Below are 14,790 nucleotides of genomic sequence, written 5' to 3'. Positions count from 1 at the left end.
CTTGTCTAAGTTTGGGCTCTCAATCTCGATGATTGTCAAGGCCAAGTAAATAGGAGCAGACGCGCATTGCGGCACGTCATGGCGTGGTGATGGAGTATTGATCACGGTCTCGATTCGCTGTGGCCTTGAGTAGCGGGTACTTATGCCACCTCCTCGAACTGGGCTGGGTCGGGGGTAGCTTGTACAAAGGATATTTTGGGGGCTGTGAGTTGGATACAGGATTCAAGATTTGGGATGTTTGAGGATGGAGGGCATGTCATAGAAGACTGCGCATAAAACAAGAGGAGAGGAAGAATAGAATAACTCGAGGATCGCATCTTGAATTGCTGATGTCTTTTGACAATACCATCAGTTCAATACAATGTCTCCCACAAGACCAAGCCTATCAAGGCTCATTACCGACTTCTCCCACGACTCACCAGACCAACTCATAGAAGCGATAGCTTCAACATTGTCAATATCGCTCAACGACATTCTTCTCTTTGATTCATTCACCGAACTAGGCGGCGATGAGGAAGCAGCGGAACTCGTCCGTCAGACATGTCAAAGCAAAGGCTTCGACATCAAAAGCGACGACATAATGGCGTGTCAAACGCTAGCCGAGCTTCAGACAAGATGCACCCCGAAATCCAACGTTAGGTCTGACTCGGTAGAGTCTTATTCTTCGTCCTCCAGCGCAAGTGTTGTTAGGGGGGTTATCAGTGGTAGGGCTGCAGGGGAAAGCTCAGCAGTGGACCCTAATTTGGAGAGCTTACTGCAGTCATTTCCCAGCGTCAGCAGCGTGTGCATGGTCTGGCCCAGAGCAGGCCCATTCGACGGGCAACTCGTTGCTCTTATTAAGATCGGCTGTACCTCTAGTAAATCTCTACCTATCGACTCTGTTAGGGACGAGATTTCTTCACTTCGCATGGCCGTGCAGCAGCCCCAGATATGGATTCCCACCGACTTTGACTTTGACAGCGACAAACGTGGCGCGCAAACATGGGTGCAGAACATGGACGAGATTACCTACAAGGAAGTCATGAAGCTTCAGATTCCTACGCGACGACGGGTGGTGACGAGGGAGGCGGGCAGGGTGGGGAGTGAGGATCTGGAGGTGTTTCCGATGAGTGCGATACAGCGGATTTATCTGGCCGCTGTTGAGAATGGGAGTGAGGGTGAGAGGTGGACGAAAGGGCTCATGGTTAGGGTGAAAGGCGGTGCGGAACCAGCTGATGTGGACGCTGCGGTTGAAGCCATCGTCGCTAGGCATGAAATGCTCAGAGCACGATTCGTCAAGGGCGATGAGTGGATGCAGTGTGTTACTCCCAAAGGCACGAATTCCTACATTCTTTCCCACCACGTTGATGTTGGTGAGGATGAGATACTCACGCTCATCAACGAAACCGAAGAAGCGATTGATCCATTGGATGGACCGGTTTTTGCGGCAATGTACATCCATAACCAGGACAAGCAGATGCTATATCTCGCGGCGCACCAACTCATCCTCGATTCATTATCATGGAGGATTATTCTCAGCGATTTGGAAGAGTTGCTGCAAAAAGGCACGCTTTTGTCCGAGGGTAGTGTCTCGTTTGAGCGGTGGATTGAATCTCAGGGCCACGAGATGGAGCAGAGGTTGTTTGAGCCGACGCTTCCGTTTGATGTCTTCTCTGCGGATCTAGAGTATTGGGACTTGGGCCAGCAAGAGAATACATACGGAAACTCGGATCGCTTGTCGTTTCAACTCACTGCGGAACAGGCGTATTCTCTGGAGCAATCGTCAGCGCAGGTCTTGAGAACGGATTCGGCAGATGTCATACTCGCTGCGTTACTCCTTTCGTTCTGTCAGGTCTTTCCTGATAGAGTGCTTCCGACGTTGTGGAAGCAGGAAAATGGACGGGATGCTTCAGAGGGCGATTTCAACATATTGGAAACGGTTGGATGGTTCGCCTCGCTATGTCCCATGGGCGTGTCTGTTAATCCAGACACGGATTTGATCGGGGTCATTACTTTGATCAAGGATACAAGAAGGAGTATTCCAAGATCAGGCGTTCCATTCTTCAATTCTGAGTTTTCTTCATCGCAAGGCGCAGCGATGAACATCCCCCTCGAAATCATCTTCAACACAATCGACACCCCGAAACAACTTCAACGAAAGAACGGATTGTTGGAACCTATCGCCATACCTGGCCAATATCATTTTAAATCCTCCGCTGGATCCGACGTTGGAAGAATCGCTTTGTTTGAAGTCTCAGCGATGATGGATAGCTCTGGAGGTCAGATCGATGTGGTGTACAACAAAACCTGCAAATTCCAGGACAAGATCCAGACGTGGATTCAAGTCTTTGAGTATCAACTCCTGGAAGCCATCATAAAACTCGAATCTCACGAACCACAACTCACACTCTCCGACATACCTCTGATCCAATCATCGTATCAAGCTCTTGAGCGCCTCACATCAGATCGAAGGATCAACATCAAGGACATCGAGACGATACAGCCCATCACACCAGCCCAGCAAGAACTCCTCATCGCACAATCGCAAAACAACGAATGCTTCCACGTCCACGTTTCTTATGAACTCACAGGCTTGAGTCACATCATTGACGTTACGAGATTATGTGAAGCGTGGGAGGTCATTGTTGCAAACACACCTGCTCTACGGAGTATTTTCATCGATGCTGTTTCGAGAGAGGGTTTGTTTGATCAAGTTGTGCTCAAGAAGATCTCACCGAATATTTTATTCATTGAGACGATAGACCCGAGAGATGCGATTGGCACCTTGCCAGGGTTGAATATGGGGTTTGGTGAGCCGAGACATCGACTCTCGGTGTGTTATAATCCTGAGAGAATGGTGGTGCGGCTTGATGCTAGCCAGGCACTCTGCGATGTAAGTCCCCATTCTCATACCGACAAGTAAGGCATTAACGGTGATAGTTACCGAGTCTTCACCTCTTAGTAACTGAGCTAAGCCGTGTATACTCCGGTCAAGATCCGCAAGACAACTCATCGCTTCACAACACATATCTCCACCAAATAGCCTCCGTCGACACAGCGTATAGTCTCAAAGTATGGAAAACGAGTCTATCCTACGCAAGACCATGTATCTTCCCACCGCTCTCAACAAACACAAAGGATACATTCCACACCACCCCCTTTGATCTCGACATCCCTACCATGCAGATGCGCATGTTCTGCCAACAGAACCAAGTCCACGCCCAAGCTGTCTTCCAACTTGCCTGGGCTCTCGTCCTACGTGCCTTTGTAGGCATGGACGCTGTTACTTTTGGGTGTCAATTCTCTGCGCGCGATGAACAGCTCCTCTGTGGGATTGAAGAGCTCGTCGGGAGTTTTGCTACGATTTTGCCGTGTTATGTCGAGATGCCGCCTCCTGCTTCTCTGGGACAGTGTCTTGCTGTCGTGGGTGAGGGGTATGCTAATGCGAGGAAGCATGATAATCTCACCATGTCTGAAGTTCAGCATGCGTTGGGGCTCAAGGATAAGAGGTTGTTTAATACGTGTCTTTACTTCCATGAGGAGAATAATCTCGTTGCTGGCGATGAGTTGATAACAGCGCCTTTGACGTCTGGGCGCAAGACGGATTGTGATGTGTCGCTTACGCTTATGTTCATCAACGATCGGTTACATGTCAACTTTACATCTCGAAATCTTTCTACTTCTCATATCCAGAGCGTTATGAATAGTTTTCACTCCGCCTTGACGCAAATCCTCACGACGCCTCAAAAACTCATCGTGGAGACAGATCTTCTTACAGATCGTGACTACGCCCAACTCGTCGTCCAAGACTGGACCACGCAATCTCAAAAAATCTCATCCTGTCTTCATGATATCATCCTTCAACATAGTCTTGTTCGTCCCGACGCAGAAGCTGTCTGTTCCTGGGATGGCGACATAACATACGCCCAACTCTCAACGCTCGTGTCACGACTGAAAACATACCTCGTCAATCTCGGCGTCGGACCTGGAACTATAGTCCCCGTCGTTCTCGAAAAGAGCCATTGGGCGCCTGTCATAATCCTCGCTGTTCTTTCAGCCGGTGCTAGTTTCGCAGCGTTGGATTCGCAGGATGCTAGTACAGTCAAGTCGACTATTGACTACCTCAATCCTCATATCGTTCTGGCGACCGAGACGGCTTGGAAGGATTTGAGTTCGTTGGCGATTAATCTCGTCATCGTTAATGATACATTCTTTGCGATGCTTACCCCGTATCTTTCGACGATGGGACAGGAAGCAAGTCCCGACCATGCAGCGTGTGTTTTTGTCACGCCCAAGAAATCGAGGAGTATTTTCTTCACGCATGCTTCACTCCTCTCTGCGTTCTTCGCCCAAGGGCCGGCGCTGAAACTCAACAGCGAGAGCCGCGTTCTTCAACTCTCAGCCTTCAACGTCGATATCTCCCTGGTGGAAATTCTTGGAACTTTAGTTCACGGCGGTTGTGTCTGTATTCCCTCCGCGGAAGAACGAAGCAACGACATCGCTAGCGCTATGGCTCGAATGGATGTTACGTGGTCGTACATGACTAGTCTTATCGCAAGGAGCATCCATCCAGATTCAGTGCCGAGTTTACGAACGCTGTGCTTTCGAACGAGAAAACTCGACCCTGATACATACATGCCGTGGCTAGAGGATCATGATATTCTTCTTGCGTACGGCGCACCGGATATTTGCCCCCTCGGTATTTCAGTAACCGAAGTTGAAAAGGATAACAGTTTAGACGTCATAACACCACCAGTAACAGGTCGTTTCTGGGTTCTCAATCCTGATAATCACAAGAAGCTCATGCCTGTCGGTGCGATCGGTGAATTGGCCATCGACAGTCCTCTCGTCACGCCGCATCGTTTTGCACTGGATAGGCCTCTTGTTGCCCCTGAATTAGATGGTGATCGACAAAGACCTCAATATCTCAAAACTGGACATCGTGTTCGCTATCTCGACGATGGAAACGTCCAATTCATTTCCAGCGTTCGCGACGAGGTCAGAGTCGGCGGTCTAATGGTCGACGTCGCGCAAGTCGAGCAACTCATGCGCCGTTGTCTAGGCCAAGGAATCGATGTAGTCGTTGACTCCATTACCATGCGCGACACGGGTCCTCTGCTAGCTGCGTTTCTTCAATTCGGTCACGCTATGCAACCCAACGAGAATCTTCACAACCTCACCCCTGAGACTAGAGAGAGGACGTACATTGCTAAGAAGATGTTTGAAGCATCCCTTGAGAACCCAACGTCCAATACACCCCGTCTTCCACGGCACTCGATACCCGCAGTCTTTATCCCCGTTCGAGCGTTTCCCATGTCAACGTCTCTAAAAGTCAACCGGCGAAAACTCCAGCGCAGCGTCGCTAATCTCTCGACCCACGATGTTCTGCTCATGTCGCACGTTCCTAACCCAGGAGAAATCCAACGTGTAACTCTCTCGCAGAAACCTCTTCCCCTCACAGGTCCTGAAGAAGCCATGCGAGAGATGTGGGCAAACACCCTTGGTATTTCAGTCTCCGCCGTCAAAGGCTCAAGTACTTTCTCATCAGTCGGCGGGAACAAATACCTCGCTGCTCATCTCGTCATCACAGCTCGTAAAAGCGGTGTTTACATCTCGTTATCTGATCTCCTGAGCGAACGTACACTTACCGAGATATGTCGCTCTGCTGAGTCCTCCACGAAAGAGCCCTCAGCACGAAAACAGGTCGCGAGGAAGATCGACACAAAATTCGTCAAGGAAGTTATCGCACCGCAGCTTGGAGTTTCTTCCCCTGATGTTCTCGACTTCGCCGAAGCGTCCTCCCAACAAATCCGTGCTCTCGAACTAGGAATGTTTCCAAACCGCGCAGATATAATATGTCTTGCCCTTCGTTTCAACGGCCCCATTGATACAGCGCGTCTCGAAACAGCTTGTAAAGGCCTGAGCGACATGCACGCTATTCTCAACGTAGCATTCATCTCGCACCTTCACACGGTCTATCAAGTCCACTGCGCTTCTTTCAAGCCCCCATTCTCGATCATCTCGTGCAGTACAGGCTCTCTTGAGGAAGTCACGCAGAATCTCATCAAGGAGCATCAATCTCTCCGTTTTGACCCAACAACTCCTATTACGAGCTTTACATTCCTAAATGCAGAACAACAAGGCTGCTTGGTTATTCGTCTGAGTTCGTCTCAGATCGACGATGTAGCCGCTCATTTACTCGTTCACGAACTTACTTCTCTCTACGAAGGAGACGACACGACTGATGTACCGAGATCTTCGTATCTTGACTACACGCGCGCTTCACGAGTAACGCGTGCCCAAGGTCTAGAATACTGGAATGTTCAACTTGAAAACGCAAAGATGACAAAAATCATCGCTCATACACGCCCCGTCGCTCCAGCGTCTCTATCCGAGATTCGAACGGTCAAGCATACAACGTCTCTGGGCCATCTATCCTCCTATGGCATGACTCCCGACGCAGCGCTCAAAGCATCATGGGCCATCGTCCTCTCAACACTCTCATCCTCCCACGACGTTCTCTTCGGCGAAGTAATCCACACGTCAACCCCCGATATCGTCGGTCCCATGGCAAACATCCTCCCTGTACGGGTTCAATTCCCTTCTAGTCACAGCACACCCCTCGATCTCATGAACTGCATCCAACTCCAGCGCCAATCCCACTCTCGCTTCGAAACATTCGGGTTTCAAGAACTCGTCAACAAATGCACAAACTGGCGCGCCTGCACACGCTTCAGCACCGTTGTACAGCATCATACCCCCGGTCCGCACGATGGTTCGTCGACGATGAACATCGACGGTGCGACTTTTACGTATAAGATGGTGGAAGCGTGGACGAGAGACTTTCCAGATCTTTTTATAAGGTCGAGCATTGAGGCGAATGACCGTGTTGTTCTGGAGATCAAGTACTCCGAGGAGCGAGTTACTGCTGCGTTTGTGCAGACTTGCTTGAGTTTGCTTGTCGCAGCGTGGGAGACTATCACGCACCCTGAGACGATTCATCAGCCGATGATTCACTCGTCAGATGAGATTTCGAGATCACAAAGGCAGATCCCTTTACCTGCGAAGCAACCCCCTCAAGGGCCGCCCGTTGAATCACTTGATGCATCTCAACGAAAGGATCTTCAAGTCTCTATCGTCAAGGCCTGGGACAAGGTCATAAAACCCTCTTCCACAAGCATCCCAAAGGATAAAATCCCCACGACACCATTCTACGCTATCTCAGGCTGCATTCTTCCCGCACACTCTCTCACAGCTGAACTCAACAACGTTCTCCCCGTCAGCATCACACTAGAAGACGTCCTCGCCCATCCAAGCATGCACTCCCAACTCGAGCTCGTAACACGTCTCCTCCCTCCCAAGTCAGACTCTGGATCTTTACTCCGTCCAAAGTCGAAGTCCGGTCCTGAGCGCTCAACGACAACAGCACTTCGCAACGGGCTGCGAAATCTCAAGAACAGAAATAGCATGTTAAGTCTGAAGAGCAGCTGGATCAAGAACAAGCGTCCCTCAACAGCGCATTCGGACGATGAGCCTGTTCCTGTTATCCCGGAGACAGTACCGGAAGCACCCGTTCAAGTCCTTTCGCCCATCCCAACGATTGTCATACCTGAAATTGGGTCCTCGGATACACCCGTTAGTCCAAGCGGGCCAATGTATGAACTTGACGGTGGCCCTGTTCTCGGTGATAGACGAAGTAGCGGAGGATCATCGTGGAGAACAGCTGAAGAGGGGAGTCTGATGAGTCCTGTCAGCCCAGTGAGTCCAGGACGGAGGGTGTCGACATGGGGAAGTATGTTTGAACTGCCGATGCGAGGACGGTCACCATTTGGAAACAGATCACCGAGATGATGCACTCATTGTGATTTCTTATGTTGTGCTATGCCTATCGAGGCTGATGGATAATGATCATGATGTCTTATTTCTTAGTTTTGGTAATATGTAGATAATAATGAAGGATACCCATTGAACCAACTCCAACTCGCTTGTAAACACCCATGGCTGTACGAGTAAATGAGCCCAAACTGCAAACTTTGAACGAACTGATTCAGCTTACTTCAATGCTAATCCCCGGCTTCACTATATCACATGCCAAACACCAAAACTTGCAAACAACTTGTCCTCAACTACAACCTCTTGGTTTTTTATACAATATCTGTCCCAACAGACAATCTCTATGTCAATGCAACCGGGGTATATAAATCTTCCAGGTAATTCAAAAATGACCCAATACAAATAAACGCACGCTCAAATCCCATATACATTGCGCCAAATCATCTCATCGTGATGCCCCCAGTCGAGGCGGCTAGTGGAATTCACCCTCCCGAGGACCGAAGTAATCAGTGCCCTCGAGGGGTTGAAGGGGACAGGCGTCGTCCTCGCATCCCACGTAGCCAACTGTGTTGCCCCACCAGTTGAACTCGGTGCCTTCAAGCTGGAGGGAGAAGAAGATGATGATGCCTGCAATGGCGATACCGCAGGACCAGGCTGCAGAGAGCACGAAGTTGTACTGCTGTTGTTAGTGTTGGTTTCAGAAGCTCTAGTGAGGAGGAACTTACTTTAGACCACAAGCCGAGGTAGCGCGACTTGAGATAAATCCAGGAAAAGTACGCAATAGGCACCGAGGGCCAGACGTACGACATATTGTAAGGTGCCCAAACAATACCTCCGTACATGATAGCCACAGGGTGAATCTGTCGTGTCCAGGTCCAGTTGGGGAACCTCTTGTTGATAGCCCAAACAGCCAGAACAACCACGACACCGAGAGGGAACCCGATCAAGACCTCAGTGTAGAGACCGTCCTTTCCAAAGATTTTGCTAGGCCCAACAGTACCCCAGAGAACTGAAGCGGTAAAGAAGGTGTTGACACTGGGGCAAGTCATCTTCCAACGGGCATCCTCGGTACAGACTCCTTCGATCTGGGTCATCTGGAAGTTGAGGACGCCGACGCAGACAAAGGTGCTGATGAAAGTAGCGATGATCTGAGCGAAGAAGGTGTGTCGAGGAGGAATCTTGACGTAGTGAGCAAGCTTAAGATCGTTGGAGAACATGACAGCGTGGGCGCAGGTAACGTAGCCGAAAGACTTGAAGTAGTTCATAGCCAGGGCATTGCCCTCAACGAAAGAACCTCCAATAAACTCGGCAAGAACTGTCAGAGTGACCTCGATACCAGTCATGGCCTTGATGATGCCGACGGGAATGACGAACACAAGGCAAAGTGCAAGACCGTAGAAGATGACACCTGGTGAAGTGTGGGTGTCCCAGCCAGCAATACCAGAAATACCGAATGCAATAGCGCAAACAAGGCAAACCATGTACCACCACTCGGGAACTTCACGGTAAGCCTTCATGAGACGAGTGTGAACATCGAGATCGTGAACCTCCTCAGCGCGCTTTGACTTCCTCCTCATGCTGTTGAAGAGACCCTTGAAGCCGGTAACGATTTCGCGTCGATGGAACAGTAGAGCATAGGTAAGGGTCGAAGTGTAAATACCGAAGAAGAAGATGTAGATGACAACATTTCCAGCGCCCAAGAAGGGAGGAGAGTAGTCGGCGTACTTCTTGGCATCGAAAAGTCCTCGGTCGTTGATAGCTCGAGTGACGTTGTACAGCTCGCCCCAGCGATCGTAGACACGGTTGGTGTTGATGGGGAGATATCCAGTGTTGTAGATGTTAGAGTACCAGAGGCCGAGTACCACCCACATGGAGATGAAGGCGCCGACAAATCGGTTAAAAGTACTGAAGAAAGGAACCATGAGCGGGTCGGCAGAATCCCAGAGGAGAACGTTCCAATCCCAGGTTGGGAATGGGTTGATGCCAAGACCGTTGTTGAAACCGGTGATTGTGTTGAGGTCACGGTTATAGGGATCGATCCAGGACATCCAGCTGAAGTTGGAGAGCGAGGTCCAAATATAGTTGGGGAACCAGAACCAGACAAACATAGCACCGAACATGACATAAAAGAACTTGATACGAGAAACGCGCCAGATCTTGCCAAAGGGACCCTGTACCGCCGAGTTGTTGTCGGTATGGAAAGCCGAGTTGAGCGCAATAGTAACCAAAGACGCAGGCCAAACGCAGTACGAGGGATAAACGAGGAAGCGACGGCAAACACCAGCCATTCCATACCCGATAAAGTTGGTGCTCAGGGCGATCAAGATCTGGTAGGCGAAGTGTGAAGCATATGGCTGGTTGAAGTACTGGGGCAGATACTGAACCCAGATGATCAAGTTGGTATAGGGAGTGTTATACGCGACGTTGGCCATGATGGTAATAAGCATATGCTCTTTCTTGGAAAAGGGACCTGGGTTGAGGGAATGGCGCACACCGAAGAGAGTGATGCCATAGTCAGGAAGCCACCTCTCGAAACCCTTGCCAATTGGATATGAGAGCAGCTGAGCGACATTGGCCATGATGCGAATGGCAGGTTGGCGAATATCGAAAAGCTGGTTGGTAAAAGCAAGAAGCATTGAAAAGACGAGACCGATCGTCCAACTTCGAATGGTTGATGAAGGGATGGAAGTATCATCCTTGTTCTCGACGACGGCCCGAACCTCGGCGTAAGGGCTATTATTTGTGATGAGAGCAGCCTCGAGTTTCATCTCCTGCACCAGACTCTCGTGCTTCTCGGGATTTGTAAAGAGTTCATCGTTCTCGAGGAAGGCCTTGATCTTCTGAATAACTACGAGCGGAAAGTTGGGATCCTTCTCGTGGATGCGATAAACGCGAGCCATTATGTGGCGCACATCTTCTAGTGTGTACTTTGAGGCCAATTCGCGAGCCTCGAGTAGGTCATCTTCGGTGACGTGAAGGTCCTGCTCGGTTGTTTGAAAGTCGGGCATGTCATCCTGATCGTAGGAGAAAGACTGTTGAGGTCCTATGTGTCAGTCTAATTGATCCGCAGTGTGTTCGGGTCCAAATGAAGCAAGAAGCGCAAAGCAAGGCAATGTAACTAGACTCACCTCATCAAACTCGGATGATGAATCGCTGGCGACATTGTGCTGGTGCTGAACCGGAGGCAATGGGTCAAGAGGAATCTCTTGAGCCACTCCTGTGGAAACCCTCTTTTCGTTGTCGGCCATGGCCAAAGGCCTCCTTTCGGCAATGGATCTTGAATTCCACCAATCTCAGTAGCCGTACCAAAGTCCCTCGACCTGGGGTCGCTCTTTATGCGTCTTTAGTCGATTGCGCGAACGGAAGAATTGACTGAGGCGATGATGATGGCCAAGCGACAAACGTAGATGCGTTAATTCAAATCGTGTCAAGGAACTCCAGGTGTTCGTGATGGTGCTATTGGGGCGATTGTAGCGGTTTACAAACGAAACAGTGACGAGATGGCGCGACGGAACAAGGCTCGCGGGTGAAGGAGAACGGGGGGAGCCGGTATTGAGTAGGTTTACCACAGTTTGAAGTGAGTGGTAAAAAAGCAGGTATTCTAGCGTAGGCACGTTGCGTGGGTGGTCGGATCGAGAGTCGAGTCGAGTCTAGATGAGTGGAACAAGGTACGCGTGGCGCTGCCGTCGGTAGATAACTCTCTCTCAGCTGGCAGGTATCGCGAAAAGGAAGGGGAAATGAAAGACCCAGCAGAGTATGCAAAAGGCGGAGCGAAGCCGAGCCCAGGATGAGGAGAAGAGAGAGCGAGCCTGTGAAGGGTACGAAAGAGGTGACGAAGAAGAGAGGAGGAGAAGATCGGAGTCCGGCAAAGAGCCAAGTCAAGCGTGAGGGAGAGTGAGCAAAATGGAAATGACGGGATGGACGAGATTCGCAAAGCAATTGGACTAACGCACAGCAGAAGCAAGGGCCCTGAAGTGGAAGAGAGTTACGGAGTACAGTGAGAAGACACGGGGAGCGTTAGGGGAGTGAGTGGACTGGTCTGTGGCGGGACCTGGACAGAACAGACGCAAGACAGGGCAGGTCAGGATTTTCGGTGGAGCATTGGGAGAGTGTAGATGGGATCTGATTGGTCTAGAGAGACACGAGCCGGGGGGCTTGGGCTTGCAAAGAACCCCCAAAAAAAGGCTCGGGCTCGGAACTAGGGAGCCGTAGTCCAAAAGCAAGCAACCCAACGGCAAAGACGGCAGAAGATACTTGCCGAGTATCACTCTGTGAGAGATATAGGCAGGTACCTTGAGCTGGATCATCAAGCAGCTGGGCAGTGTCTCTGGTCTCTCTATCCGTACTCTACATACTCACTATATTTCAGTCTTGGCTCTACTGACTGTCCACTGTGTCCATTCTATTCCTTGCTCTTGAAAGACAAGACAAGACAAGACAGACTTGGCAATGGCTGCGAATGAGGCGGGAGGAATCAGTCACTACCCCTTGGCTCCTGGTTGGTCCCCTTCTCCATGTCTTGGCGCTATCGTCAAAGTGGAACAGCCACCACCACCACCACCTGCAAACTACACGGCCACTCCGTTGATGATGACTGAAGAGGATCAATCTGAGATAATCTATTATTTCGGAGATTCAGAGATTCAATTGATGATATCCCGTCTTCATCAATGCACAGTTCTTCGAGCTTATGCTGTTGTTGTGTCGTGGTTAAAGATGTCGGGTATGTACCTCCTCGGAACTGACGGCACGGCTACCGGCCTGTTTCGTCTCGGCGCTGTCCTCTCACTTTCTCCAGTTCCAGCTCTCACAGTGATTGTCCCCTTCTCACGCCGATTACCCGGCATCAAGCCACCTCAGCGAAATCTACAGTTTCCTTTCCACTTGTAACATCAACGAAACATGTCCCTTGCTCCTCATTGGTCTCTTCGCACTGATCATCAACAACTTCAAAAAGAACACGGGTCTCGGCACGACTCTTCAATTCAAATTGTTTGTTTGTTTGTTCACAACTGTCGTAATTGATTTGTGGGGTAGGATTCAATGTGAGGTACGAGCTGCATCGTATGTACGCCCATGGGATGATACATACTGTACGACAACGGCACACCAAGGCAAGGCCATGCCGACTGACATGACAGTATTCTTGGCGATAGTCATCCAAGACCTGGTTGTAGATCTTTTAGTGTGTGTCGACAGATCAGCATTGAGCTGACTCATGTAGTATAGGGTGGGTAGCTTTGTCCGACTTCACATCACTCAACCACTTGCACGCTTCACGACACCATCAATCACACAAAGGGTCAGAAGACTAAGAATAAGCTTGTGTCAAACGCATTTCTATTTGATGTCAGAGAACTCTTATTTGAATGGACTGTTCTGTATAATCCCGGTATGAGTTACATAGTCTAGATAGTGTTTGGCTCTATCACGCTGTGCGCACCGCTCATCATTAGATGCGTGGCAGTATAACAGATTATACGTGATAAAGATGAGCCTTTCCTCAGTCAGATAGAAAATGCGACTTGACCTGGAATTCCAAGAGTAAAGTCGAATTTATCCATGAGTCCTCAGATAGTGCAGTCACGATATCTGTCAACATCATGTAAGTAGTCTAAGCTCTCCGATGGGGGTTCTGCATATGGCAGCAGAGAACAATGCTCATGTCGAAGAAGGTGGTTGTATTCCGTTTCAGGAATAAACTCGAATTAGGTCACTAAGAAAACCTGGTCTGGAATAGTTTATGCGCTTGTAGTTTGGCATTTATCTTTGGTTTATACTTAAAGGTGCTAACAAAGCAAGGAGATTAATTATTAGTCTATCCGTCTATATTCCCATACGCCCAGTCCCGCTCATACCCAACAAGATGATAAAACCCGTAGAACTGCTTCAAAAGATGCATCGCTTCTCAAAGCGAGTTCAAGATACCGTCGACGTTGGCAAAGGACAGAAGCTTGTTCGTCTCATACCAGACCTTGTCCGCAAAGGCTTTGCCCTCTTGTGTGTACAAGAACTTGGTATAACTATCAATCGTTAGTGACTGACGCCATCTGGATTGAATCGGTGAACTTACTGGTGAATCCTCCAATCCATGATATAAGAACCATGGGTCTCCTTGCCCATGACAACACCGGCTTGCACGAATGTACTAGCTCCGTTCTTGATGTTCCGAGCAGCGATCCAGTTGACGAAAGCAAAGATGTATTGAATGATGATGTTTCCCTGACCTCGTGTTAGGCTAGTTCCGCCAACTAGACCTGGGTCAACGAGGTTGACGATCACATCCTCGGCTTTGACGCGCTCAACCAACTTGACGATCCAAAAGTGTGCGAGGGCTTTGGTTCTAGAATATGTAGGAAGGGGATTCACACCGCCGGTGAAGAAAGCCTCCTTGTCGAAGAACTCCATGACGTTTTCGTCTTTGGCATTGGGGAAATCGGCCATCAGAGCTGTGCCCGAGTTGACGATTGTAAGATGCCCTGGTTGACCTGCTGGAGCCTTCTGCTTGAGTATAGGAAGAAGCAGTGTCGCGAGAAGAACGGTAGAGAGATAGTTGACCTGGAAAGAAACCTCATGGCCCTCAGGACTAAGTTCGAACTTTGTCATTTGTATACCGGCGTTGAGAATGACAAGATCAATACGATCAAGCGTCTCGCACTTTTTCGCAAAGTCTTGAACGCTCTTGTATGTGTTCATATCGACCTGCCAGACAAGGATCTCGGCGTTGGGATACTTGGCGCGGAGGGTTGCTGCGGCGGCTTCACCCTTGGAGATACTTCGGACGGCGATGATGAGACGCTTGAGGTTCATTGCGAGAAACTGCTCTGCAGCGCCATAGCCAAGACCGGTGTTTGCGCCGGTAATGATGATGGTGCTGTCGGAGAGGGAGATGTCCTTGGGGATGGGGACGGGCTTGGTGGTTTGGGAGCGGAAGAAGCGATAGTCGTCTGGGGTGAGTTCAAGAGACTTGGGAGCCAT

At 49.8% G+C, this 14,790-nt stretch overlaps 4 protein-coding genes across 4 annotated transcripts; 2 read left to right on the top strand and 2 right to left on the bottom strand.

Annotated features, from left to right (window-relative positions):
• Positions 1-361: 361 nt before the first annotated feature.
• On the top strand, positions 362-7,830 carry FPRO_07472 (non-ribosomal peptide synthetase; the record flags this gene model as incomplete). Its single annotated transcript, XM_031234467.1, has 2 exons — positions 362-2,872; positions 2,920-7,830. 2 exons carry the CDS (start codon positions 362-364, stop codon positions 7,828-7,830), a joined length of 7,422 nt encoding a protein of 2,473 aa, XP_031084202.1.
• Positions 7,831-8,284: 454 nt separating this feature from the next.
• On the bottom strand, positions 8,285-11,060 carry FPRO_07473 (uncharacterized protein; the record flags this gene model as incomplete). Its single annotated transcript, XM_031234466.1, has 3 exons — positions 8,285-8,488; positions 8,538-10,844; positions 10,941-11,060. The coding sequence occupies 3 exons, from the start codon at positions 11,058-11,060 to the stop codon at positions 8,285-8,287; spliced, it is 2,631 nt and encodes an 876-aa protein (XP_031084201.1).
• A 1,201-nt stretch (positions 11,061-12,261) lies between these two features.
• Positions 12,262-12,702, top strand: FPRO_07474 (uncharacterized protein; the record flags this gene model as incomplete). The annotated part of the gene is made up of 1 exon (XM_031234465.1): positions 12,262-12,702. The coding sequence occupies one exon, from the start codon at positions 12,262-12,264 to the stop codon at positions 12,700-12,702; it is 441 nt and encodes a 146-aa protein (XP_031084200.1).
• Positions 12,703-13,720: 1,018 nt separating this feature from the next.
• On the bottom strand, positions 13,721-14,790 carry FPRO_07475 (uncharacterized protein; the record flags this gene model as incomplete). Its single annotated transcript, XM_031234464.1, has 2 exons — positions 13,721-13,835; positions 13,886-14,790. The coding sequence occupies 2 exons, from the start codon at positions 14,788-14,790 to the stop codon at positions 13,721-13,723; spliced, it is 1,020 nt and encodes a 339-aa protein (XP_031084199.1).

Source organism: Fusarium proliferatum, assembly GCF_900067095.1.
Source record: "Fusarium proliferatum ET1 genome assembly, contig: FPRO_scaffold007, whole genome shotgun sequence".
Lineage (NCBI taxonomy): Eukaryota > Fungi > Ascomycota > Sordariomycetes > Hypocreales > Nectriaceae > Fusarium > Fusarium proliferatum.
Note: the sequence above shows the minus strand (reverse complement) of the source record. Positions and strands in the feature narration are given on the sequence as shown.